At 39.0% G+C, this 27142-nt stretch overlaps 4 protein-coding genes across 5 annotated transcripts; 3 read left to right on the top strand and 1 right to left on the bottom strand.

Moving 5' to 3' along the window:
- Positions 1-2524: 2524 nt before the first annotated feature.
- Positions 2525-4711, top strand: LOC141012050 (zymogen granule membrane protein 16-like). The gene is made up of 6 exons (XM_073485430.1): positions 2525-2612; positions 2901-2982; positions 3157-3283; positions 3937-4036; positions 4389-4481; positions 4568-4711. The coding sequence occupies exons 2-6, from the start codon at positions 2931-2933 to the stop codon at positions 4709-4711; spliced, it is 516 nt and encodes a 171-aa protein (XP_073341531.1). The 5' UTR covers positions 2525-2612; positions 2901-2930.
- A 2700-nt stretch (positions 4712-7411) lies between these two features.
- On the top strand, positions 7412-9780 carry LOC141012525 (zymogen granule membrane protein 16-like). Its single transcript, XM_073486032.1, has 6 exons — positions 7412-7449; positions 7667-7748; positions 7919-8045; positions 9027-9126; positions 9458-9550; positions 9637-9780. The coding sequence occupies exons 2-6, from the start codon at positions 7697-7699 to the stop codon at positions 9778-9780; spliced, it is 516 nt and encodes a 171-aa protein (XP_073342133.1). The 5' UTR covers positions 7412-7449; positions 7667-7696.
- Positions 9781-13646: 3866 nt separating this feature from the next.
- On the top strand, positions 13647-17814 carry LOC141011452 (zymogen granule membrane protein 16-like). Of its 2 annotated transcripts, XM_073484613.1 has the most exons (7): positions 13647-13678; positions 14860-15054; positions 15266-15347; positions 15519-15645; positions 16304-16403; positions 16709-16801; positions 16888-17814. In XM_073484613.1, exons 3-7 carry the CDS (start codon positions 15296-15298, stop codon positions 17029-17031), a joined length of 516 nt encoding a protein of 171 aa, XP_073340714.1. In that variant the 5' UTR covers positions 13647-13678; positions 14860-15054; positions 15266-15295; the 3' UTR covers positions 17032-17814. The 2 variants fall into 2 exon arrangements, with proteins under 2 accessions (XP_073340714.1, XP_073340715.1); XM_073484614.1 differs by lacking the exon at positions 13647-13678 and having other exon boundaries at positions 14848-15054.
- A 503-nt stretch (positions 17815-18317) lies between these two features.
- cmtm8b (CKLF-like MARVEL transmembrane domain containing 8b) lies at positions 18318-22764 on the bottom strand. The gene is made up of 4 exons (XM_073484615.1): positions 22633-22764; positions 20394-20567; positions 20062-20181; positions 18318-18717 (listed from the first exon to the last, which is right to left on the bottom strand). The coding sequence occupies exons 1-4, from the start codon at positions 22762-22764 to the stop codon at positions 18631-18633; spliced, it is 513 nt and encodes a 170-aa protein (XP_073340716.1). The 3' UTR covers positions 18318-18630.
- Between the last annotated feature and the right edge of the window lie 4378 nt (positions 22765-27142).

Raw genomic sequence — 27142 nt, 5'->3', positions numbered from 1 at the left:
AGAAGTGGGTCAGAGGTTTTGACACATCACTGTCTTCTACTATCTGAGGGTAGTGATTTACAACATGTCCTAGCTTTACTTCCTCAATTTTTCAGTGATTGTGGTTTTCACTCTGATAATGTCGGGCTGCTCTCCAAAAAACAAAAATCATTTAGATCTGGCTATCTCAATTGTTTTAAACCAGTGTTTGCCAAACCCAGATTTCAAACTAAATGTCTGTTGTGCACTTCTGTCATGGCTCATCTACAAGTGGAAATGCCCATGCCAATGTTTTTGTAAAACTGGTTTCCCTAGAGTTGAAGAGGTCAACACAGATGTCATTGTGCCTCGTACAAAACACAACCATCAGCAAAGACATGAAGTTTGTTTTAAATTTGGTGTGTAAGATTTAGGCAGAAAATCAGCTCATGAAGAAACAATGGATTAATTTATTTTCTAGTGATGTCATCTCAGACTTCAGCCCTCTCTTTGGACTATTTCTCAAATTACCTTCCTCTCTTTCCTGCTGGTGTTCTTTGTGACCAACAGAGGGCGTTTCAGCTCGGTTTAACGATGGCATACCAGCCACTTCTGCAAGTCAACTCTTCAACTTTACAGCACTTTGCAGTTTGACTGCGGTCGTTGGCATCGTTTCAGTTGGAGTTGATCTCTGACAAGACTTCCAGATATTTTTACAAAAAAAAAATCAGTGAAATAAACCAGAAAGCTCACAACTTCATTAAGACAGGAAGACTGACCTTTGTTGACCTTACAGATGATTTTTGATGCACTCACAAGGAAGTCAAGTGCAGTAGAAATGTTGATTGATTTATGATAAATCATTATGATCTATGTATGAATAACCAGTACATTTCTGCAATTGTATATCTATATTTATCAGGCATCTTAAGCAAAGGGATTTTCATTAGATAAATAAGGTTTTAATTTGAAATCCCCTGTGAATGTTGATGTGCAATATCTGTTTTAGAATATCAGCTCATGAGGTACAATCAGCATTGTGGCTATTTTTATACACACTTACGGCTATGTTCAAGGTTTTGTTGCTGGGAAGTGTGAGTTTGTACATACTTGTTTAATTAGGACGGTGATTCCAGTAGAACCAGTTGGAACAGTGTTGTGGAATTTTCCTGTCATGTCATTTCCTGGTTTCATTAGTCCATGACGGACGTCATGTGTGTTTTTAAAGCTTTTTAAACTCTTGATTGGATTCTATTATTTGGACATTACATACTGCTTTGAAAAACATTGAGATTAATGAAGAGCATTTGAATTGATTTAAATGACGTGATATGAGGGACACACACATAAGTGAATGGTCATTTAAAATATCACGCTCAGCTTTATTTTGAAAGGTTGTAAGTCCTATAAATGTAGGGAATCTGACAGATTGATATCACTTCCTGATTGATCAGCAAATGAAGAGATGATGGATGGATATGGAAAAACTGGAGGGACATCGGGCCATACTTCCTGCGTACTGGCCTGATGCTGCAGATCTCTTCTTTTTCTGTCCTTCGTTCTTTGGGGAAGTAGAGTGAATGTGGTGTTTTTTAGTTTTTGCAGTATTAAATGCAACACAGCAGCTTTTATGGTGCCACTAGTTCTTTCAGTTTGGCCCTTCCACTTTCACACTGTTTTCTTCCAAAAGGTTGTATTCCTGCTCGCGTCTATTTTTGTGGGGAACTATTTTCTTTCTACCAAATCCCCACACAGAAGGAAGCATGCACATGCAAGCGTACTTTAAAGTCAGTTAGAAAAGTCTCAGCTGAGGTCCTTTATTAGCTGTCCTTGAGCTTTGAATGATATTACACAATTTTTAGAGTTAAGAAAGTTGAAGAACTTCTTGTCCATGCTGTTTCCATAAACTCAACCTCCAAGTCAACATGGACAAGAAGTTCTTAAAGTGCTCAGAAAAAAATAATTATCCGTAGAAATGTCTGCTTTCTCCTGACTATAATGAAACTAGATGCCACTTGGCTTGTGGAGTTCAAAGTGCTAAAAAGTATACATTTAAAAAATGCAACAGCAATATCTCTTTCCAGAAATGACGACCCTGTTACTCAAGAAAATCCACATAACTTGTTGTGAGCAGTTTCAGGTTGGAACTATTTCATGTGCACATGCAGGCAGGTACTTTAAAGTCAGTTAGAAAAGTCTCAGCTGAGGTCCTTTTATTAGCTGTCCTTGAGCTCTGAAAATTATGACACAATCTTTAGAGTTAAGAAAGTTAAAGAACTTCTTGTCCATGCTGTTTCCATAAACTAACATGGACAAGAAGTTCTTAAAGGGCTCAAAAAAAAAGAAAAATAGTACATCTCATTTTAACTTCTGAGAGACAGCATCATGAGAGATTAAGTGCATAAACTTAAACTTAATGAAGCTTTAATTTTGTTTTTGTCTCTTCCTGATTCAACTTCAGATTCCCAGAAGCACACACCTGAGAGAGAGATAAAAACAGGTGTGCTCATGTTCAGCTGTTAGTGGCTGTCAAAAAAGAATGTTCTGATGCGTGCGATGGGGAAGGGAGATATCGCTATTTAAGGGCCACTGTCACAGTGTCAGCTCATCCTCTGCTCAGGACTCTAGCTGGCTCCAGGAGCTCCCGACTGCAGGTGAGTTTAAGCATCTGTAGCTGCAGCTTTAAACAAAGTGGGTCGTAACTCTTTATTGTACCAACTTTAATAGTATCTCAGTGTGGCTGCTGGCGCTGATTATTTAAATTCTAATGATTTTATTAGTATTTACACAGATTTTAGTTCAGATTGTTGACTTACTGCTTCTAAAAACCAATTCATGTCTAAAGAAATTCATAGAGCTGTTGATAATTATATGATGATGATGATGATGATGATGATGATGATGATGATGATGATGTTTAATGAATTGGTTTCTGATTCCAGTGTTGTCTCTGGACTCCCTCACACATCAGAATGTTTTTCTTCCTGATCTTTGCTGTGCTCTGCACCAGCTCCGTGGCAGCACGTAAGAAACTGACTCAACTGTTGAGACCTTTTGACATCAGTTATATGCTTTATACTTTTATACACAACATCAAGCTTTGAAGAAGATCTTTTTACATGGGTTAGGGTAGTTAGTTAGTCCAGAAGCAGTAGCTTCCTCTTGACCATCACATTAAAGTTGTTTTAACCCCTCTAGCTGCCATGGTGCCCAACTCCTACTCTGTTGCTGTTGGAGGTGGTAGTGGCACGTCCTTCTCCACAGTGGGAACGGGAAGGATCACAGCGGTCAGGGTTTGGGAGATTCCCAACGCTTACATCACTGGGTCAGTCGCATATCCTTCTCGGCCATAGGTGCTTCGGGACTGTACGGAAATTATCAGTGGGTAGAAGGGCTCAAAAAAAGGGAGGGTAGTATGTATTTGTTTTAGCTGAAGGGAGGGTGGTCTGAAATTTTTGTAAGAGCAGGCATTAGTTTTTACTTTTGTTCTTCCCCCACATTAATATTTTAGCCCTCTCTTGACCTACAGCAAGCCTGTATCTAGTAACTGATGGTAGTCAAGACTGTTCAGCTTGGTTCAAAACAGGGTGGCTGGAACTATGATTCAGTGAGTTGTATCAGTTCAATGCTGTTATATTACTTTGAGATATTAGTGGGGATGGTGTTACAGATGATCTTGTAAGGGGGAAGTTTGAATAAAGATGAGGAAGGCATTCATTTATTAAAAAGTGAACCATTATGTTCAGCCACCCATCTCGCCAAAATCATTTTCATACAGTCCCTGAATGCTTCAGATGGTTTCAGTGTTTATCTCTGCTTTCTATGCTTTTGCTGTCTAATTGTTCTTGTTCATAACATCAGTCACAGTATGTATGGCTGTTCCTGTTGTCTCTCTGATCATTCTTCATACATTTAGTGCCTTCACGTCCTGTTGTCGTCTTTGGTGGTTAAGAGTTTCCTCTCTCCTGTGTCTTGCAGTATCCAACTGCGCTATGAAACCATTTGGTCTGCAAGGGTTGGTCGTGCATATAGCAGAGTGCATGAGCTGACCCTCTTTGACGATGAGGTCATTGTTCAGGTGAGGGATTTCACTGATGCTAAAATATAATTAGGTTATGAAGTATGATAAAAACACTGTGCCTCAGAAAAGAAACTTCCAGTGTTAAAATCTTTTTTCATTTATTTAACTATGTTCTTTTATTATCAAACCATCTAAATGTAATATGTATTTAATTGATATACATTTACAAACATATTTTAATACAGGTTCAGAAAATAATAGTTGTAGGGTTAGGGTCTTTTAAATTGGAAACACTGTAAACTGTATCAAACTATATTCACCCATGATTTTGTATAAAATACATTTGTTTACTTACTGAGGATGAACCACCCTAACAACTGTGTTTATGTGCTCACACTGTCTGTCTCAGATCTCTGGTAAATACCACCCCTCCCACTACATCTATCAGGTGATCTTTGTGACCTCCAGAGGGCGCTCTCTGGTCGTTGGCCAGCCACAACAGGTCTTTACCCTCTACCCTGTCCATTTGTTTCATTTATCGATAGTTATACTCATGATCATGTATTAATTGTTGATGCTGTGTTACAGATATCCTTTAACATGTACACAAACCACGTGGACTCAGAGCTCAGACTGCTGAGTGGCCGGTACAATGGCAATGGGATTACCTCACTGGCGGCTCACTGGGGAGTGCTCTACATGAATCAAGGCAACAGCAGCAGCACAGAATGAACAACTGAAATGATGTTTCTACTTGATTAGTGCAACATGTGTTGACAAATGTGTACTGGAACAATGATTTATTAACAATGATTTAAAAAAACAAAAACAAATTAATGGTGAGTGCTAAAGATAAACTCAGTTTGTGACCTTGGGTGATGCAGTTAAACACAGGATCTACTCAACATGCATATATCATAGCCAATACTTTTCATGTATCGAATGAAGGAGCTTCAATTAAAGCATTTTGCACATCTGCAGCATTGAAGGAAACAAAGTGATGATTTGTCGCACTTAATCAAAATCACACATACTCTGAGGAATGCTAACTGAACATCACCTGTGAATGTTGATGTGCAATATCTGTTTTAGAATATCAGCTCATAAGGTACGATCAGCATCAACACAGCAAAGAATAGGACATGCTGAATGTATATGCTGTATAATTCAATCAATAATAAACAAACCTACTGTTGCCATGATGGTTGTTTGTGAATTTTTCTTCTTCTACTTTCTCTCTGTTTGTAACTATTTTTTTACATACTTAAGGTCATGTCCTGCTGGGAAGGGTGAGTTTGTACATACTTGTTTAATCAGGACGGTGATTCCAGTAAAACCAGTTGGAACAATAGTCTGGAATTTTCCTGCCATGTCATTTCCTGGTTTTTATACTGTGTCACGCGTAAGTGAATAGTCATTTGAAAAATCACCCTTAACCTTGTTTTTAAATGCAAAAGAATTCTAACAGCACTGAAAATTAATTTGTAGAAAAAAAACAAAAACATTTGTCTTCTCTGATACACCTTTGATTGCATATTTTAACGTGTTTGTTCATGAGGAGATTTATAACAGTTCACTGGTTAATTTGTCAAATAGTGACACATAAGTAGAACTCTGATAAGCAGAATTATGTTATGCTTTGTGTTCCAGGATGTAAGTCCTATAAATGTAGGGAGTTTTGTTTTGTGTTTTGTGTGAAACCGCTCAACATACATCAACACCAATGTGGCCACCGCCTCAGCACAGAAAGAGTATGAACAAATCAGAATAAAACTGGCCACACAGACAGTTGCAGTTATGTGAAAGGGTAGTTCATCAGTTCTGTGAGCAAGCTAATATAGGGGACCAGCTTTATAATGTTTAAGTTATGGGTTTGGGGACCGTCCAACGAGACAATGTCACTAACTGGACTGTTGGGTGAGTAGTCCTTATAATCACGTAATTTCAGTCTTATATTTCATTAGTTTTATGACAAACTGCGACCTTCTCAAATTGTCTTTTAAATTGAAAAACGTGTAATTCGCGGCACAGTCCAAATGGGATCAAAAGATTATTTGTCCCTCACCAATTACCACCATACATATTTCTACCGAAATAAGGTCCCATGGTGGCCCACCGGAAGGGGCGTGACTTCAGCTCTCTATACCACATTTGAGTTTCCCACCCTGAGTGGGATTTCAGAGGAAAATGGCTGCCATGTCAATATAGTCCATTTCGTTGTCGTAATATTTTGTTTAATTGTTTTTAAACTTGACTGGTGGCAAATTCTGAGGTCTTTGCCAATTTAATAGCATAACTAAGAAAACGTTATCATTTTTTAGCTATTAGGGGCCAAAATCCTCTGGCCAATCAGGCAAACAATCATGTTATGTTGTTGTCCATTTACGATCAGCATCATATTAAATTTTTTTTAAAAAAAGAAATGGGGGTTGATTCATGTCCTTTCAGTCTGCCTCCATCAAAGTGGACTACCCTGACATAGACAACTACCTTATTGAATGTTCAGCTAATGTATTTCTGTTATCTGTCATTTTTCCTGTGAGGAGAGTAGAAAACAGGTTGGTGTTAGCCCCACTTCCTTCATTGAGCTTCTTACAAGGTTCAATATTTGAGGGTAAGTCTGCTAAATCTATGTGAATTATTAATGTTTGAACACCCTTTGCTCCAGGCGGTCTTTCAATTGGACAGGCTGTTAAACCAAACTCCATTCTAAAAGCAGTTGTTTTATTGCAGGTCCATATGTTTTTACAGGAAAAACTGTAGTTACATCTTCTCTAAGGCTCTTTTCTGATTCATTTCAATCTACAGGAACAATCTGCACACATGACATTTACTCAGTAACAACATTAACTAACGTGTGATGAAGTGTTTGTCACAACGGCCCAGTTAACCTTTTTCATCCTCTCTGTGGATGGCCTGAAGCCATAGATCTCTTTTCATGTACTTTCGTCTTTGGGAAAGTTAAGAAAATCATAAATTGGTTCGGGTTTTTTATTGTTTGATGTATTAAATGCAACAAAGCAGCTGTTAGGTGAGGTGCTAGCTTTGTCAGTTTGGCCCTGGCACTTTCACAGCATTTGTTCTCTCCCAAAAGGTTGTATGCCTGCCCTCGTCTGTTTTTTGGGGAAATTCAAGACTTTAAAGGGACAGTTCACTCCGAGATCGAAAATACATATTTTTTTCTTACCTGTATTGCTGTTTATGCATCTAGATTGTTTTGATGTGAGCTGCTGAGTTTTGGAGATTGTTTTGTCTTTGTCTCTTCCTGGTTCAACTTCAGGTTCCAGGAAGCACACACCTGAGAGAGAAATAAAAGGTGTGTTATTGTTCAGCTGTTAGCGGCTGTCAAGAAGGAATGTTCTGATGGATGCGATGGGGAAGGGAGTTGTTGCTATTTAAGGACCACTGTCACAGTGTCAGCTCATACTCTGCTCAGGACTCTAGCTGGCTCCAGGAGCTCCCGACTGCAGGTGAGTTTTAGCATCTGTAGCTGCAGCTTTAAACAAAGTGGGTCGTAACTCTTTTTAACGCTGTATTTACACAGATTTTAGATCAGATTGTTGAGTTGATACTTCTAATAACAAATCTCAGATTGGTTTCATGTCTAAAGAAATTCATAGAGCTGTTCATAATTATATGATGATGATGATGATGATGTTGTTTAATGAATTGGTTTCTGATTTCCAGTGTTGTCTCTGGACTCCCTCACACATCAGAATGTTTTTCTTCCTGATCTTTGCTGTGCTCTGCACCAGCTCCGTGGCAGCACGTAAGAAACTGACCCAACTGTTGAGACCTTTTGACACCAGTTATATACTTTATACTTTTATACACAACATCAAGCTTTGAAGAAGATCTTTGTACATGGGTTAGGGTAGTTAGTCCAGAAGCAGTAGCTTCCTCTTGACCATCACATAAAAGTTGTTTTAACCCCTCTAGCTGCCATGGTGCCCAACTCCTACTCTGTTGCTGTTGGAGGTGGTAGTGGCACGTCCTTCTCCACAGTGGGAACGGGAAGGATCACAGCGGTCAGGGTTTGGGAGATTCCCAACGCTTACATCACTGGGTCAGTCGCATATCCTTCTTGGCCATAGGTGCTTCGGGACTGTACGAAAATTATCAGTGGGTAGAAGGGCTCAAAGAAAGGGAGGGTAGTATGTATTTGTTTTAGCTGAAGGAAGGGTGGTCTGAAATTTTTGTAAGAGCAGGCATTAGTTTTTACTTTTGTTCTTCCCCCACATTAACATTTTAGCCCTCTCTTGACCTACAGCAAGCCTGTATCTAGTAACTGATGGTAGTCAAGACTGTTCAGCTTGGTTCAAAACAGGGTGGCTGGAACTATGATTCAGTGAGTTGTATCAGTTCAATGCTGTTATATTACTTTGAGATATTAGTGGGGATGGTGTTGCAGATGATCTTGTAAGGGGATCGTTTGAATAAAGATGAGGAAGGCAGTCATTTATTAAAAAGTGAACCATTATGTTCAGCCACCCCTCTCGCCAAAATCATTTTCATACAGTCCCTGAATGCTTCGGACGGTTTCAGTGTTTATCTCTGCTTTCTATGCATTTGCTGTACTGTCTTATTGTTCTTGTTCATTACAGCAGTCACAGTATGTATGGCTGTTCCTGTTGTCTCTCTGATCATTCTTCATACATTTAGTGTCTTCACGTCCTGTTGTCGTCTTTGGTGGTTAACAGTTCAAAATTCAAATCAAATCAAATTTTATTTATATAGCCCAAAATCACAATCACATTGCCTCAATGGGCTTTACAGTCTGTACAGTGAACGACATCCTCTGACCTTAGACCCTCGATTCGAGTGAGGAAAAACTTTCCAATCTTGATGGAAAAAAGACCCTTTTAACAGGGAAAAAAAAAAAAGACAATGGAAAAAACCTCAGGAAGAGCCACAGAGGAGGGATCCCTTTTCCAGGACGGACAGTCATGCAATAGATGTCGCATGTACAGAAAGAACATCAAATCACAGTTTACCAGTTACATTGACAGAAAATCTGATACAGTTTCCTCTCTCCTGTGTCTTGCAGTATCCAACTGCGCTACGAATACATTTGGTCTGCAAGGGTTGGTCGTGCATATAGCAGAGTGCATGAGCTGATCCTCTTTGACGATGAGGTCATTGTTCAGGTGAGGGACTTCACTGATACTAAAATATAATTACGTTATGAATTATGATAAAAACACTGCCTCAGAAAAGAAACTTCCAGTGTTAAAATCTTTTTTCATTTATTTAATTATATTCTTTTATTATCAAACCATCTAAATGTAATATGTATTTAATTGATATACATTTACAAACATTTTTTAATACAGGTTCAGGTTTTTCTTTTAAATTGGTCACACTGTAATTTGTATCAAACTATATTCACCCATCATTTTGTATAAAATACATTTGTTTACTTACTGAGGATGAACCACCCTAACAACTGTGTTTATGTGCTCACGCTGTCTGTCTCAGATCTCTGGTAAATACCACCCCTCCAACTACGTCTATCAGGTGATCTTTGTGACCTCCAGAGGGCGCTCTCTGGTCGTTGGCCAGCCACAACAGGTCTTTACCCTCTACCCTGTCCATTTGTTTCATTTATTGACACTAATACTCATTGTCATGTATTAACTGTTGATGCTGTGTTACAGATATCCTTTAACATGTACACAAACCACACGGACTCAGAGCTCAGACTGCTGAGTGGCCGGTACAATGGCAATGGGATTACCTCACTGGCGGCTCACTGGGGGGTGCTCTACATGAATCAAGGCAACAGCAGCAGCACAGAATGAACGACTGAAAGCATGTTTTCTACTTGATTAGTGCAACATGTGTTAACAAATGTGCACTGGAACAATGATTTATTGACAATGATTTAAAAAAACAAAAGCAAATTAATGGTGAGTGCTAAAGATAAACTCAGTTTGTGACCTTGGGTGATGCAGTTAAACACAGGATCTACTCAACATGCATATGTCATAGCCAATACTTTTCATGTATCAAATGAAGGAGCTTCAATTAAAGCATTTTGCACATCTGCAGCATTGAAGGAAACAAAGCGATGATTTGTCGCACTTAATCAACATCACACATACTCTGAGGAATGCTAACTGAAGGATCGGACATGTAGACCAGATTCACATGGCAGCCACTTGTCTCTGATATCACATTCAGGGTGGGACGCTCAAATGTCCTACTGCTGTTTTCTCAGGTGCAAATCATAGAAATATAGGCAATCTGACAAATAGTTATCATTTCACTGCTTCCTGATTGATTAACAACTGTAAAGCAAATGGATAGTTTAATCCTGAGTGACATCGGACCTTGAAATATGGCCAAATATGCCTTCAGATTTTTACTATCCATCATCCTTTCAGTTGCTGATCAACTGGAAAGCTGTAAAATGACAACAATTTGTCAGATTACCTATGTTTATATGACTTGCGACCTGGAGCACAGCAGCCTAACATTATCCCAGCATTCAAGTTTCCCACTCTGATGGTGATGTTAAGGAAAATGGCTGCCGTGTGAATAAGGTCAATTGAGTTTGTCACTGTTCCTTTTCTGTGTTATTATGTAAACAAAAATGAACATATGCTTTGTATTTCTGCACATTTCTAATGGTTGGAGAAATGTTCAATCTGTATCGTATTAAAATTTTGTTGCATGCAACATAATCTTGTATTCGACTTTTTCCTCTTGTGACCTCGCCTGGTGCCCCCACGTTTGAAAAAATGCTGCAAAAGCGTTCTCTTGGATGCCCCTATGGTAGCTCAAACATGTTAAATGGTGCCCTTCCAGTGGACAAAACGTGGTGACGTGCCCTCTCTTAACTATAAATATGTCATGACTTTCTGCACTCTGGTGCCCCAGTGCATATAGCCAGCAGCCCTTTTTACTTCTATCGCCCCTGCCATTCAAACATCCTGAGTCTGTCAGTGGTGTGTATACATGCCCCAAAACATGGAATCAGAATAGAACTTTTTTGACATGTTTAACATGGGTTCACCCACTGTGAAGCATCTAACCTGCAGGGAATATTAATTAATATTGCAGAATTGTGCAGAATTGCAGCCAGCTGACTGTTAATCCATATGTGTCACTGCAGTACATGCAACTTCAAAAATACAACAGCAAACACGCCGAAAATTTTACACTTCTGTAGAAATCTGTCAGATTTCACTTCTTGTCCTCAAAGTCCACAAAAGTTTGTTAAGAGCGAACCCCCCTGTGCCTGCTACAAAGATATTCCAGCAAGATCATATTTACAATTAGGATACAAGTTTAATTGGACTGAAGCCTTGTCCTGGTCTGAAGTCAGATCTCCAGGGTTTCCAGGCACGGTAGCTCGGGTAATGGATGAATTTCTTTTCTAGTGACGTCATCTCAGACTTCAGCCCTCTCTTTGGACCATTTCTCAAATTACCTTCCTCTCTTTCCTGCTGGTGTTCTTTGTGACCAACAGAGGGCGTTTCAGCTCAGTTTAACAATGGCATACCAGCCACTTCTGCAGGTCAACTCTTCCCTTTATACTATTTTTATGGTCAGGGACTATTGTGTTGTCTTGCTCTATTGCATAATAGACCTCAGTAATAATCATTTGTGGATAACAATAATAGTAGTTAGGGTGTAGTTTCATTATGCTGTGTACAGAAGCAATAATAATAATAATACATTTTTATAGTGCAAAACAAATCAGTGAAATAAACCAGAAAGATCACAACTTCATTTTAGACGGGAAGACTGACCTTTGTTGGCCTCACAGATGATTTTTGATGCACTCACAAGGAAGTCAAGCGCAGTAGAAATGTTGATTGATTTATGATAATCCATTATGATCTATGTATGGATAACCAGTATATTTCTATAACTGTGTATCTATATTCATCAGGCATCTGAGGAAAATGAATTTTCATTAGATATATAAGGTTTTATCTTAACTTAAAATCACCTGTGAATGTTGACGTGCAATATCTGTTTTAGAATATCAGCTCATGAGGTACGATCAGCATCAACACAGCAAAGAATAGGACATGCTGAATGTATATGCTGTATAATTCAATCAATAATAAACAAGTTGCCATGATGGTTGTTTGTGAATTTCTTCTTCTACTTTCTCTCTTTTTTGCAGCTTTTTTTTATACATACTTACGGCCATGTCCTGCTGGGAAGGGTGAGTTTGTACATACTTGTTTAATTAGGATGGTGAGTAAAACCAGTTGGAACAATAGTCTGGAATTTTCCTGTCATGTAATTTCCTGGTTTTGAAACTGTCACGCATAAGTGAACACTTTGTCTTGTCTCTGATACACCTTTGATTGCATATTTTATCATGTTTGTTCATGAGGAGATTTATAACAATTCACTGGTTAATTTGTCAAATAATGGAGTTATTATAACTACAGTTCAGGAACTGGACCACGCCACTCCTCCTCTCTGATCTGCCACCCAGGCCCAGCCAATCAAACCACCTGTGTCTCATCAACCTAACCACCTGTGTCTCATTAACTCGACCACCTATGTCGCCCTGATTCAATCACCTGTGAAATCTATATGGGCAAGCCTAGCCATTTCTTTCCATTTGTCTCAAGTTCCCCCCAGACCCTCTCCTTCTCCACTATCCACTCTCACAGGATCACCGGCAGCCCAGCCTTCAACATCGCCATCCCATGGCAAGAGGATCCTCCAGAACAGGGACCCAGGCCATTCCAGCACGGGAACCACATGGGGATGATGAAGCCACGCCAACCAAGACGTGCGCGCATCGAGACGTACCCCCACTCTGAGGCCGTGTCCAAATTCAGGGGCTGCAGCCCAGGAAGGGCGCATTTGAAGGCCAATTACGTCACAACGCTGCGCGAAGGCTGTCCAAATTCGAAGGCTGCGCCACATGCAGCCCACAAATGCAGCCTTCCCCACCCTCGTTTAGGAGGACGCACCGCTACTATCCTTCGCGGCCTCACATATCCCAAGATCCTTTGCGCACCGCTGCTCAGTCCCGAAACAGAAGAGGAAGCAAGAGAAAATGGCGACATCAAGTGGCGCAGACATGACATTTAAATTTAAGTAATGGGTTTATACTCGGTTTTTACTCATTTGAACATCCAACGCCAGATATGTTAAACTTCAAGAGACTATAAAACCTCCAAAGTTTAACTTTCAGTTAAAATACGTGAAGCTGGTAATGCTATGGTAAACATAGTTGTTATTCACCAATGGGTTCATGTTTATTTTGTAATGTTGATAATTCAATTCAGATTTGACACATTGTACACACACAAATAAATGTACACGTTTGATAGATTTGAACCAAAACAGACTTTAATGCATGAACACCTGGTGACGCAACCAGGAAATACTCCGAAGGCTAGACCGTCCCATTTAACAACGGTGGATGTAGCCTTCAAGGTCTCTCCGAAGGCCGCGGCCTTCGTGGACCGCTAAGGCCGCGGCCTTGAAGGCTGCAGCCCCTGAATTTGGACACAGCCCCAGTCTCAACCTCACTGGTTCCTAGACGGTCCAGCCAATCCACAGCCCTACTCAAACCCCCCTCTTCATCCACCATCCACCAACCTCAAACCCTTTCCCTCATCCAACAAGCAAGCTAATATAGGGGCCCAGCTTTATAATGTTTAAGTTATGGGTTTTGGTGACCGTCCAACGAGACAACGTCACTAACTGGACTGTTGGGTGAGTTGTCCTTAAAATCACCTATTTTCAGTCTTTTATTTCATTAGTTTTATGACAAACTGCGACCTTCTCAAATTGTCTTTTAAATTGACAGACATCATATGTGTAATTCGCGGCACAGTCCAAATGGGATCAAAGGATTATTTGTCTCTCACCATTCACCACCATACATATTTCTTTTGTTTTGGTGTGAGCTGCTGAGTTTTGAAAATATCAGCCGTAGAAATGTCTGCCTTCTCCTGACTATAATGAAACTAGATGCCACTTGGCTTCTGGAGTTCAAAGTGCTAAAAAGTATACATTTAAAAAATGCAACAGCAATGTCTCTTTCCAGAAATGACGACCCTGTTACTCAAGAAAATCCACATAACTTGTTGTGAGCAGTTTCAGGTTGGAACTATTTCATGTGCACATGCAGGCAGGTACTTTAAAGTCAACTGGAAAAGTCTCAGCTGAGGTCCTTTTATTAGCTGTCCTTGAGCTCTGAAAATTATGACACAATCTTTAGAGTTAAGAAAGTTAAAGAACTTCTTGTCCATGCTGTTTCCATAAACTAACATGGACAAGAAGTTCTTAAAGGGCTCAGAAAAAAAGAATAGTACATCTCATTTTAAAGTGACACTTTTAAGATTTACCGTATTTTCGTTTTCGGTTCAAAATCATTTTCAATTGCGTGCTAGGGGCAACATTAAGGTAGCATCAAAATTGCTATTTTTAAATCACTAAGAAGACTCGACACAACATGAAACTTTGCTCATAGTATCACCAGGGTCTCTACACATGAACACGAGCATTGAGAACATTGTGTACACAGAGTTTACTAAAAAGAAGGTTTTTGAACAACTCACGCTAGCAGTAGCTTGCTCCGCGTCTTCTTAATGTTTTAAAAATAGCGATTTTGATAATTGCTATTTTTTTTTTGGTAAATCTTAAAAGTGGCTTTTTTTGTCATAATTATGCTTTTACACAAAGGTTTGACTCGGGTTCCTTCACAAAAAAGCCTAGGTTGCATTTTGGCGATAGTTGCACTCTAACTTATGAGAGACAGCATCATGAGCGATTAAGTGCATAAACTGGTTTGAATCAGATATGACTGCCTTTTCTGTAGGCACAGTGTAGAATATGTTCCTGAATTACATGGAGCTTTAATTTTGTTTTGTCTCTTCCTGGTTCAACTTCAGATTCCAGGAAGCACACACCTGAGAGAGAGAGATAAAAACAGGTGTGCTATTGTTCAGCTGTTAGCGGCTGTCAAGAAGGAATGTTCTGATGGATGCGACGGGGAAGGGAGATATCGCTATTTAAGGGCCACTGTCACAGTGTCAGCTCATCCTCTGCTCAGGACTCTAGCTGGCTCCAGGAGCTCCCGACTGCAGGTGAGTTTAAGCATCTGTAGCTGCAGCTTTAAACAAAGTGGGTCGTAACTCTTAACGCTGTATTTACAGATTTTAGATCAGATTGTTGAGTTAATACTTCTAATAACAAATCTCAGATTGTTTTCATGTCTAAAGAAATTCATAGAGCTGTTGATAATTATATGATGATGATGATGATGATGATGTTTAATGAATTGGTTTCTGATTCCAGTGTTGTCTCTGGACTCCCTCACACATCAGAATGTTTTTCTTCTTGATCTTTGCTGTGCTCTGCACCAGCTCCGTGGCAGCACGTAAGAAACTGACCCAACTGTTGAGACCTTTTGACACCAGTTATATACTTTATACTTTTATACACAACATCAAGCTTTGAAGAAGATCTTTGTACATGGGTTAGGGGTAGTTAGTCCAGAAGCAGTAGCTTCCTCTTGACCATCACATTAAAGTTTTTTTAACCCCTCTAGCTGCCATGGTGCCCAACTCCTACTCTGTTGCTGTTGGAGGTGGTAGTGGCACGTCCTTCTCCACAGTGGGAACGGGAAGGATCACAGCGGTCAGGGTTTGGGAGATTCCCAACGCTTACATCACTGGGTCAGTCGCATATCCTTCTTGGCCATAGGTGCTTCGGGACTGTACGGAAATTATCAGTGGGTAGAAGGGCTCAAAAAAAGGGAGGGTAGTATGTATTTGTTTTAGCTGAAGGGAGGGTGGTCTGAAATTTTTGTAAGAGCAGGCATTAGTTTTTACTTTTGTTCTTCCCCCACATTAATATTTTAGCCCTCTCTTGACCTACAGCAAGCCTGTATCTAGTAACTGATGGTAGTCAAGACTGTTCAGCTTGGTTCAAAACAGGGTGGCTGGAACTATGATTCAGTGAGTTGTATCAGTTCAATGCTGTTATATTACTTTGAGATATTAGTGGGGATGGTGTTACAGATGATCTTGTAAGGGGAACGTTTGAATAAAGATGAGGAAGGCATTCATTTATTAAAAAGTGAACCATTATGTTCAGCCACCCCTCTTGCCAAAATCATTTTCATACAGTCCCTGAATGCTTCGGACGGTTTCAGTGTTTATCTCTGCTTTCTATGCATTTGCTGTACTGTCTTATTGTTCTTGTTCATAACATCAGTCACAGTATGTATGGCTGTTCCTGTTGTCTCTCTGATCATTCTTTATACATTTAGTGCCTTCACGTCCTGTTGTCGTCTTTGGTGGTTAACAGTTTCCTCTCTCCTGTGTCTTGCAGTATCCAACTGCGCTACGAATACATTTGGTCTGCAAGGGTTGGTCGTGCATATAGCAGGGTGCATGAGCTGACCCTCTTTGACGATGAGGTCATTGTTCAGGTGAGGGACTTCACTGATGCTAAAATATAATTAGGTTATGAATTATGATAAAAACACTGTGCCTCAGAAAAGAAACTTCCATTGTTAAAATCTTTTTTGATTTAATTATATTCTTTAATAATTAAACCATCTAAATGTAATACGTATTTAAACATGTTTTTATACAGGTTCAGGTTTTTCTTTTACACACTGTAATCTGTATCAAACTATATTCACCCATCATTTTGTATAAAATACATTTGTTTACTTACTGAGGATGAACCACCCTAACAACTGTGTTTATGTGCTCACACTGTCTGTCTCAGATCTCTGGTAAATACCACCCCTCCCACTACATCTATCAGGTGATCTTTTTGACCTCCAGAGGGCGCTCTCTGGTCATTGGCCAGCCACAACAGGTCTTTACCTTCTACCCTGTCCATTTGTTTCATTTATTGACACTAATACTCATGGTCATGTATTAACTGTTGATGCTGTGTTACAGATATCCTTTAACATGTACACAAACCACACGGACTCAGAGCTCAGACTGCTGAGTGGCCGGTACAATGGCAATGGGATTACCTCACTGGCGGCTCACTGGGGGGTGCTCTACATGAATCAAGGCAACAGCAGCAGCACAGAATGAACGACTGAAAGCATGTTTTCTACTTGATTAGTGCAACATGTGTTGACAAATGTGCACTGGATCATATTATACCACTTTTTGGATCAATTTAAAAAATACATTTATCAGGGAGCAATGATTTTTTTAACAATGATGAAATAAAACAAATGATATGATTTGTCGCACTTAATCAAAATCACACATACTCTGAGGGATGATAACTGAAGGATTGGACACGTAGACCAGATTCACATGGCGGCCACTTGTCTCTGACATCACATTCATGGTGGGAAGCTCAAATGTTGTACTGCTGTGTTCTCTGGTGCAAGTCATAGAAAGATGACAATCATGACAAATTGTCATTTCACTGCTTCCTGATTGATTAACAACTGTAAAGCAAATGGATAGTTTAATCCAGAGGGACATCAGACCATATTTCAAGGTAAAACAAGAGGTTTGGTAACAGATTAGCTCCATTCGGCAACAGCTAATGTTAGCATTCAACCACATTCGAGCTAAAGTTACTGTTTGATACAATATTCAGAAATATCATCACACATCTTGGAGACATTTTTTGGAAATGTAGTCTTGGAAATGAACCATACAGGACATAATGAAATGAAATGATTGGTTGAGGGAAATGGCCACCATGTGAATAAGGTCAATTTAGTTTTTTCACTTTTCCTTTTCTGTGTAATGAATAAAGTAAATCTTTTTAAAAATTAACTTTTGATTTTTATTTCTGCATATTTCTAATGGTTGGAGAAATTTTCAATCTGAATCATTAAATTCTGTTGCATGCAGCATACTCATGTATTTGACTTTTTTGACCTTGTGACGATAACCTAAAATCATAAAACAAGAAAATAAAATCAACTTGGTTGTAATAATATTGAAGCTAAACATTTAAAGCAAAACATTTTTTAAAAGGCTGACTCTGGACTTGAGTCTCACAATGTGTATACTGAATTACTATGGATACAAGGACAATATTGATTCAGTCTGACTGAAATCATTCTGATTAGAGAGTCAACCTTTACTGTTTACATCGATACTTAAAAAGTGATTAAAAAAGGGCCTGGGGGCTCCATGTTTGAAAAAAGTGGGAAAGTGCCCTCTTGGATGCCCAACATGGTGAAGGGCCCTCTCTCTTAACTATGAATATGTCACAACTTTCTGTGCGCTGGTGCCCCACTGCATATATTGGCCAACCATACTGACCAAGTCCACCACTGGTGCATATACATGTGTCACGTGGTCCTGCCTGCTGTGAAGTGCCTAATCTGCTACAAATATAATAGAAAAGGTTTGATTTTACCAGCTTTATTTAGCTTTATTTATTCATTCATTTATTCATTCTGTATTCAAAATGATACAGTTTATCTCTGTCATTATTTAAACTGACTTGTCCTCAATGAACTCAGCTTTACAACTGTGTAGTAACTGTGAGTCCACAAAGTTTGTTGAGAACGAAACCCCCCTCTGCCTGCAGCAAAGATATTCCATCACGATCATATTTACAGTCAGGATACAAGTTTTAATTCGACAGAAGCCTTGTTCTGGTCTGAAGTCAGATCTCAGTCAAGATGCCCGGAGAAAAGTCTGAACAATGTCTTGATTTTATTGTCCCTCTTCTGTGGTTTTCCAGGCACGGTAGCTCAGGTAACTACTTCCTGCATAGCACAGTGTGGTGAGAAATGCAAAGAACTGAAGGCATGAAAAGTGGAGAACAGATGAGAAAAGAAGAGCAAGAGGAAGTAGAGAGGGACAAGGAAACAGTGAGAAGGAATAAAAGTGACTTTTAATATGTTAAAAAACATTTAATCATTATCTACTCTCTGCAAGTCAAAGCACTGGTTAAACTTAAATGTCCACATAACACACAGGTAATGCAATAACAGTACATGGTAGCCTACTACAGAAGAACTGACGTGGCAGGTAAATGTCACATGTTTGAACCACTTCAGTCAGAAATGACAAAGTGAACCCTGGAGCTACAGAAGTCATTTGTTATTAACCAGGTGGTAAACAGCTCCTTTTGGTACAATGACAGAATGAGGACATTCCCCTCACTTTAGTAATTTACTGCTATGATGACAAATGACATGTTATGATATTCCTCTTTAAATGTCAATCTTGCTGTGGCATGACAACTTAAAGTTATTGACATTGTCACATCTGGCGTTTTGGGAGCCGTAAATAAAATGTTCCCATTTGTACTTCTTTATTGCTTTATTTGATTTGTTTAGTTTATTTCCAAGTGTTTGTGGACAATCTACACACTAAAAAAGGAACAGAAAATGTGCGACAATCGCAATACCTCAATGGCCATGACCTGACCAATCCACAAATACCCTTTCATTGTCAATATCATGATACAATTCAGGATTTGTGCCATCAGTAACATTCATTCCATCATGACAGGCCACTGACACTGACTGATTTTTATTCCACATCATTACGAGAACAAATTACAGCAGCACAACCCCACCACTGTAAATGTTGTCTATGGCCAACCAAAGCAGTGTTTATGGCCAACCAAAGCAGTCCAGTTTACACTTCACAAGGGATACTGCTCAGCGTGTGAAAGCTGCTACATAATGTTTTATGCGTCACATAACAGAGGTTTCCAAAGTCTGTAAGGTCAGCCTGTCATTATCAGTGAAATCACCTAGTAAAGATGCATTATGGGAAATGTAGAAGCTACATGTGGAGCTACACCCATACGAGACTAGTTAAGGATATCTTTGCTTTTTTATTAAAAACATAAGTCTCTTGTTAGTTCAAAAAATCTAATCAGCTCCAAAAGCCACCATGTCTCAGATCAGATTGTTCTGCTTTGGCACAGTGCAGTCACTTATATGCTAAAATCCCAGATTACACTGTGGTTGTTGTAACAATCCTCTTTTTTTTCTTGTCTTGTCTTGTTGTGTGTTATGTGAACCCATAAAACCTCATTTATATTATTGATACGTACACAAATAATGACAAAAACCTTCTTTTTAGATGAACATTTCCCTCCACACATCATATAAACAGGAGTGCTCTTACTGCAGATGCTGCCCAGCAGTTGTAGTTGTGTCGCCCCCTGATGGCCTGGTTGACTGAGAGAGCATCTACTACTGCTGTCACCAGATACAGAGCAGCAGCACTACAGTTCACACACAGTGACTGGGAGACAGAAGACATGAAGAGTAAAATACAGATAAACAGGACAAAGCAGTCAGACTTTTCTCTAAAACACGAAGCAGAAAACTGATAACGGTGTGTGTGTGTGTGTGTGTGTGTGTGTGTGTGTGTGTGTGTGTGTGTGTGTGTGTGTGTGTGTGTGTGTGTGTGTGTGCGTGCGTGCGTGTGCGTGTGTGTGTGCGTGTGTGTGTTACCAGGGTAGTCCAGGGGATCTGTGGTATCCTGTTGTGGACTCCAGTGAGGTAAACTATGAACAGGCAAATGGTCAGAACCCAACACACGACGGCAACAAACATCACCCAGCAGAGAGCAGACAGCAGGAAATACTCTGTACCCCCGACCAGAATCCACACCAACATACCACACACCTGGAGCACAATAGAGAAATTTAAGACCTTAAAATACCTTTCAATTTACTTCAGAGTGAAAGAAGGAAATGAAAAACAAACGCAGGTAAAAGATAAAACTAGAAACATGAGGTGAAAGAGACAAATGTGGTGTGACAGGTTTTTTTTGGTGTATTTTTCCATTGACTGGAGCAGAAAATATTTGGCACAGTTGTTCTCTATCTACAGTATATGTCTATGTATACGGGTCAAAGCTACAGCAGTTACTGTAGATCTTAGAAGGAGATAGATATGGGAAATTAAATAAAGCATTTTGAGGCAGTTATAGCCAGTAGAGTTATTACAAGAGTTATTGCATTTTTCATTCATTTTTGTTTTTATTTCATTTTTAATGTTTGTTTCAGTTCAGTTTAGCTTCAGAGTGGGTTTGCTTGTTGGAGATTTTTTTTTATAGTTTTAGTATAGTTTAGTATAGTGTTGTAAAAAAAGTACCCAAAAGTCATATTATATCTCACATTTAATGTACATAAGACTCAAAATTATACACTACATTGTATATATGTCGACCAATCATCAGTCTGGCCAATTATCAGTCAATATTCAGCATTTTTATGATCATCAGAATCAGTGTTGTGCAATTAGTTGTTTTTTTTTATCTGATTGCTAATCAAAATAATTCATTTTAATGTGCTACTTTGACTCTGATGAGTAAAAAGTCCAACATTTGCCTCCAAAATGTGGTAGAGTGGAAGAAGTAGCGGAACATGGAAATGCGTAAGTATAATGCACTGGACTTAAGAACATGTAGGGCTGCTTATATTCCATCACTGGTCTTTATAGCTTCAATGTTAGTTGTTTTGTTTTTGATAATATTGGGAAGAGGTGGGGGTATTCATCAGGATCAAGATTTAAGAAGTTCAGAATAGGTAATACAATACAAACACAGCACTTTGTGAAGCACCTCGTGCTTTATTTGACCAAATATCCTCTATACTTTAATTGTACGTATTTTGCAAAGTATCAATATTGTTTCAGTTACTTTTTTTGTTTTATTTTGTTTTAATTCCTGTTCTCTAAAATGTTTGTGGCATCTCATTTTAGTTTTTAGGTCAGTCTTAGTTAACTATACTAACCTTGCACCCAACATGCCTCCATCTCCTCTGAATCTGAAGTGTTGTGTGGAGGAACTAAATCTCTTTCCTCTTACGCTAAACCAAACCCACCCTTCCTGTTTCACAACAAAAGATTCCTGCTGGATGTTTCATATCCGAGAAGAAAACATTTTCTGGTGAAAAACATGAGTTTAATTTTGAGTTCTGTTTAAATGAAATCCCTCATAGGTTATCTGCCGAGTCACTGAGACGTTTCGGTGCACCTGTCATATTAATTTAACCCTGAATTAGCAGTCAAATGTGGTATTTTCAGGATGTAACTTTCATTTTACCATCTTCTAATTTATCTATGAATTGAAAGTTATGATCCCACAATCTGTTATATAAATAGACACGTTTAGAGTGTGTCTGCAATAAAATTTCACTTAAAACTTGTTGCAGTCATTTCCAATCAGATTAGTCTGACTGTGGCCTGCCCAGCCTCTGCATGGCAGCCAGCCAGACTGTATTTACAGAAAAACTGTCCAGACTTTTTCCCGCAGCTGATTTAGAAAGGAAGAGAGACAATGAGAGAGAGAGAGGAGGAAGAGTCGATTTGCTTGGCATGTTTTTGGTTAACTTCCTATTTTCTTAGAAAAAAAGGTTCATAGTTCTTCTGTAACTCCATTAAATACAGTCAAAGGAATGCTACATAAATCCTTTCATGCCATTTTTACTCATGTGAATTTCAGATCTTTTTCATAGAAAAGGATTAAAAAATCTCTTTTTTTCTAACACAGAACCACTTTATGTACTGCTGTACTACCCTAACAGAAACAAGCTTGTCTTCTCTATTCTATTATTGTCTCTCATAAACATTATATTTATTGCCACTTCCGGACAGTGCTCCTTAAATGTACAATCACTTGTTCCAAAATGAACTTCTTGCCATCAAATCAGGCACCGAACATCTTAAAATCCATATTCACACTTACTATCTCAGCCAGGAAGAGTAATCCTGTCGTGGTTGTAGTGAAGTGATGGTCAAAGGCCAGGGTGGAGGTTGAGATGTTGCATTCTGGTACTGAGGGAGTCCTGCGGGCCGACACCACCGCAGCTCTGTCCATGGTGCACTGGCGCTGACAGTCTGAGTGCTTTCAGTCAGGCTGTCGCTGGTGGAGAGGAAGCTGTGTTCCTGTCCCGGACTCTGACAAGGACACCCCTCTTTGAGCTGATAAATACTGTATATCAGCTCACATATTAACAATAATTGCCTAAATAAACATTTGAATTGTGCCCTGTCTCACTCACATTCATTACAAAATTACTGACTGAAGAAAAATGACTTTTCTCTATTGGGTGCTTTAAAGTGAACAAATCTACACTGTAGAGCCAATTTGGCACAAAAACAGCAGAAACAATAGAATGACAGAAGCCGTGCTGCTACATCACATGTTTGAATTGGCACAGAGGTGGCAATAAATAGGAAGGAAATGGAGATGATAGTCGTATAGAAGCTGATGATGACACATCTGCTACTGATGATAATTGAGGCTGATGGGCCAGAGGAAGAGGTGGTGTCTGTTAGGGGCCACAGTAGTGCTTCTTCTAGTACCCCAACTACAATGATTGATTATTTAGGCTGTTATGTCGCTGTTGTTTTCAGCAATACAGTGACATTCAGCTTAGCTTGAGTTAGCTAATGCACAACAATGAATGATTTATTTTTGTGGTGCGTTTAAGAATGCACAGAGGGCAGTTAAAACAGAAGGACAACATAAAACTACTGAATACAAACAAGGAAAGATTTAAAGGATAATGTGAAAACAGCCCACTAATCTTACTATTAATATGCTCTCATATGTGAGCTGGTGAATGGTGAAGCATCCATGAAGACACCAGCAGGGAACATTTTCCCTCACACCTGAATCACAATAAATAATAACGCGATTTTGAAAATAAGGGCGACACACTGTGATACATCACTTATCTCAAGGTTTAATGTGCAAATCCAGCAGTTTCAGTGAAATGAAATGAAACCAACCGAGATCAATTTAAAGATCTCCTCTGTGTTTTGACACAAGCACTCTTTAAATAACAATCTGTGTCTGATATGATTTCTACATCCCACTTAAAAGTTCAGTTTCTATGTTAAAGATTCTTAAAATAACATTTCAAGTTTAACTATAGAATACATTCAGAAAAGAAGAGATGCCCACTCTTGGTGTATGTGCACTGACACTTGTGTAAGTTGCATATTGGACCACCGTTGGCTCCAAACTTGTGATCATGTTCAAACATACACATGTTAAACTCAGATTTAAGTTGAGCACAGTGAAGCTCAAACATCCATGTGAACAAACAAACCCCCAAAAAGAGTCAAATCAATAATATTTATATAGCCTATAATCACAACTAACATTGCCTTAGTGGGCCATACAATCTGCACAGTGCACAACACACTCTGTCCTAAGACCCTTGATTCAAGTAAGGCAATGAAAACCCTTGTAGCAGGAGAGAAAAAAAAAGAAATGGAAAAAACCTCAGGGAGCGCCGCAGAGGAGGGAATGACGGACAAGCAATAAATTTCACATGTACAGAACAGACCAACAACATCAAACAGTATAAAAATTACAATGAGTTAAAATATCTGACATAAGTAGATTATAAAATATATGTGAAGAGAGTGAATTCAGGAGGATGAGTAGGCCAAGGTGTAGCCACACAACCTCCTCTCTACCATGGTGACTTGGAAGAGGACAGGATCAATAATTATTGACAAAATACGTGTACAGATGGAGATTTTTTTTACCCTTTTGTTCCCTTTTTTTTTTTTTAAGAAGATTGTAAAACAGAAGTAAGCAATGATCCATGAGGGGGCCCTGAAGGTATGAGGAGAGTGGGAGGTTCCTGGCCGTCTGAGTGGAGCATGAAACAGAAACAAAAACAGAAGTTAGAGAAATGCAGAGTTTCTCAGAAGCAACAGATTGTTGTGTTCTAGTACATGTTAGAGGAGAAGGGGGGACTCCTCTTGCTCAGAGTTTGCTGCTGCATTAAGTTGTTTTTGACCACTAAGAGAGAAGAAAGATATGTGGCCTAATTACAACCCTGCTGCAGTGCAGCTATAGGGGTAGTGAATGTCTTTGACCACTAGGGGGCAGTAGTCACACATCATAAGAAGTAAGAGGAAAAATGGGGACAAAAGATGCACGGTTGAGGCCAACAAGAGGCACTGTCATCACTGAGGGCGTGTAAATAGTGGTTTTATTTATTAATCATTTAGCAGTGTGGTTAAGATAACATGGCTACTACCACATACTCCCAACAGAAGCAGGCGTACTTTGGGCTCGCCTGCTTTTAACTTGGGTTAAAAGCCCAATACAGACCCAATACATAACTGCGCATGGGTCTGTGTTCTTCCAGGATAGAGTAGAAAAGGTTAGAACAGAGGGAAATAAAGTGTTCCAAGGTTTGTATTGATAAACACAAGATAACCTTATATGATGAAACAGATTTTCATTTCATTTGTATTTGAATTTAGTCAGTGAGATTATAATGTGTCAGCTCGGGCAGCAGATCCCCGCGGAGGCAAGTCAAGCTTTAACTCTGATTGGACAGCAGTGATTGAAACAACCAGGCGACTATAAACTATTATCATTAGTTTCATTACAACAAAATCAATTGTCATTGAAGCCACTGGAACTTTTTGGAGTATAATCAAAGCAGCTCCTCCTCCCCTTCAACACATGCAAACAAATAGACCAATAACCTTCACATTGAGATGGTGCAGTCAATAGCCAGGGCAGTGCATTATCTGACTGGATATTTTACATGCTTTATCTTATTCTACTCGATAGACTAATTCTGCCCTGATGAGCACATTCTGCTCTGAACAGCGATCCATCCACTGCAGCAATCTATACTCTCCGTTACTCTGTCTCTCCATTTACTGAACCAACAGGCCGGCTTTTCTTGACTATCCTGTGCTGTTCAACAGCTACATGTAGACAATACAGTAAACATAAAATGGCCAATCAAGGCATTTCTGTCTATGGATAGGCAGCCTGCACCCCAAGACATTAGTCTTTCTTGAGACCAATAGATTTTCTATATAAGCTGTCTAACAACTAATTATCACAGCAGGACTGGGGTCATTTCACTTTCATTCAATTAATTAAAAATGGAAACACAATCTCAATGTCATTTACTAATGTCAGAGCATATTCTTAATTATTTCTTGACAGATTGAGTGTGGCCACCTTCAGAAAGTTTTCGATTTTACTCGTTTAGGAATTCCCTTTGTCACATTGTGGTTGCAGTCTATGTTGTGTGTTATATTTGGAAGGTTAATTGTAGATGATTCCTTAATAAAAGATAATTAATAAAGCAAATGAAAAAAAGTTAATTATAGTAAATTCTATTTTTTTTTTTACATTTTTGTGCGTAATATTCTGGTGTAGCTGTTCAGTGGCTTTTATGATGAATTTTATATTTATAGGTAAATCTCCAATATATAGTTTGTACAGTTTATAGTACAGTGTATAGTTTGTATAGTGCCGTGGTCTGACACGAACACCTGCATGTGTTTGTGTTTCCACTCTGCAGAATGACACACACGCACACACACAAAGTGCTGCCAACACAGTATCTGTACTGAACGTATGAATAATAGAAGCCACTTGTCGATGTGCTCACATTTAGAGTGGACTCTCTATTCAGCCACACATGCAGGAAAACCTTGATTGATGACGCCGTTTGGGAGAGTTGCTGAAAGCATTGAATACAAGGTTGGTTTGAGTCCTTGTCCTCCTTGTCTTCCTGCTCCAGCTACTATAAAGCTTAATGACTCTTCTTTTTTACATCTCCAATCATCTGGTGCCATTTTTTGTCTACATTGCAGCCTTTATAACAATCTAGTGGGACTTCAGTTTACCATTAATCACTTGTAGCTTGCTAAAATAAACTTGCAATGCAACCTGGCTGCATGAATTTGAGTTTCATGTTTAAAGATTTTAAGAGATGGTTCAAGTTCTACAAAATGACAAAAATCTACAAAGATTTGATGTTTCTATTAAATCTTGAAGAAACATGTACAGTAGTTTGAAAATATATGGGTGAAGTGGAGGAAAACCTTTTTTAGTACCAGAAAATCCTCTCATCACCGCTGAACATACAGTTATTAGTGGGATGGATCATATCAGTGGATATCTGGCAGCCAGCATGATCTCCCATAGCCCTAATCATAATAAGTGACGATACAGCATCAATAACGTACTAAGTAAATATCATGCTCTTTTGTCTCAGCAGTTCAATTAAAATCCCACCAATTAAGACCACAAAGGCTCAGAAGCACACAGGTGATCAATGGTTATTTCCTGTTTTTTTTTGTAATCTTTCTCTGTGTAGGTTTGCACACACACATGCTCATCTCCATGGCCTCATCTGAGATTTGTGATCATTATAATGATAACAATAATAATAATGTTTTGCCTATTAATGTAATTA

Source organism: Pagrus major, chromosome 17 (genome assembly GCF_040436345.1).
Source record: "Pagrus major chromosome 17, Pma_NU_1.0".
Lineage (NCBI taxonomy): Eukaryota > Metazoa > Chordata > Actinopteri > Spariformes > Sparidae > Pagrus > Pagrus major.
This window is presented reverse-complemented; position numbering and strand designations above follow the sequence as displayed.

Excerpts from the sequence above, each read along its gene's own strand:
- LOC141012050 (XM_073485430.1), top strand. The coding sequence starts at position 2,931 with ATGTTTTTCTTCCTGATCTTTGCTGTGCTCTGCACCAGCTCCGTGGCA. Across the intron at positions 3,284-3,936 it reads CCCAACGCTTACATCACTGG|TATCCAACTGCGCTATGAAA; the intron begins GTCAGTCGCATA and ends TGTGTCTTGCAG. Across the intron at positions 4,037-4,388 it reads ACGATGAGGTCATTGTTCAG|ATCTCTGGTAAATACCACCC; the intron begins GTGAGGGATTTC and ends TGTCTGTCTCAG.
- LOC141012525 (XM_073486032.1), top strand. The coding sequence starts at position 7,697 with ATGTTTTTCTTCCTGATCTTTGCTGTGCTCTGCACCAGCTCCGTGGCA. Across the intron at positions 8,046-9,026 it reads CCCAACGCTTACATCACTGG|TATCCAACTGCGCTACGAAT; the intron begins GTCAGTCGCATA and ends TGTGTCTTGCAG. Across the intron at positions 9,127-9,457 it reads ACGATGAGGTCATTGTTCAG|ATCTCTGGTAAATACCACCC; the intron begins GTGAGGGACTTC and ends TGTCTGTCTCAG.
- LOC141011452 (XM_073484613.1), top strand. The coding sequence starts at position 15,296 with ATGTTTTTCTTCTTGATCTTTGCTGTGCTCTGCACCAGCTCCGTGGCA. Across the intron at positions 15,646-16,303 it reads CCCAACGCTTACATCACTGG|TATCCAACTGCGCTACGAAT; the intron begins GTCAGTCGCATA and ends TGTGTCTTGCAG. Across the intron at positions 16,404-16,708 it reads ACGATGAGGTCATTGTTCAG|ATCTCTGGTAAATACCACCC; the intron begins GTGAGGGACTTC and ends TGTCTGTCTCAG.
- cmtm8b (XM_073484615.1), bottom strand. The coding sequence starts at position 22,764 with ATGGACAGAGCTGCGGTGGTGTCGGCCCGCAGGACTCCCTCAGTACCA. Across the intron at positions 20,568-22,632 it reads TACTCTTCCTGGCTGAGATA|GTGTGTGGTATGTTGGTGTG; the intron begins GTAAGTGTGAAT and ends ATTGTGCTCCAG. Across the intron at positions 20,182-20,393 it reads AGATCCCCTGGACTACCCTG|TCACTGTGTGTGAACTGTAG; the intron begins GTAACACACACA and ends TCTGTCTCCCAG.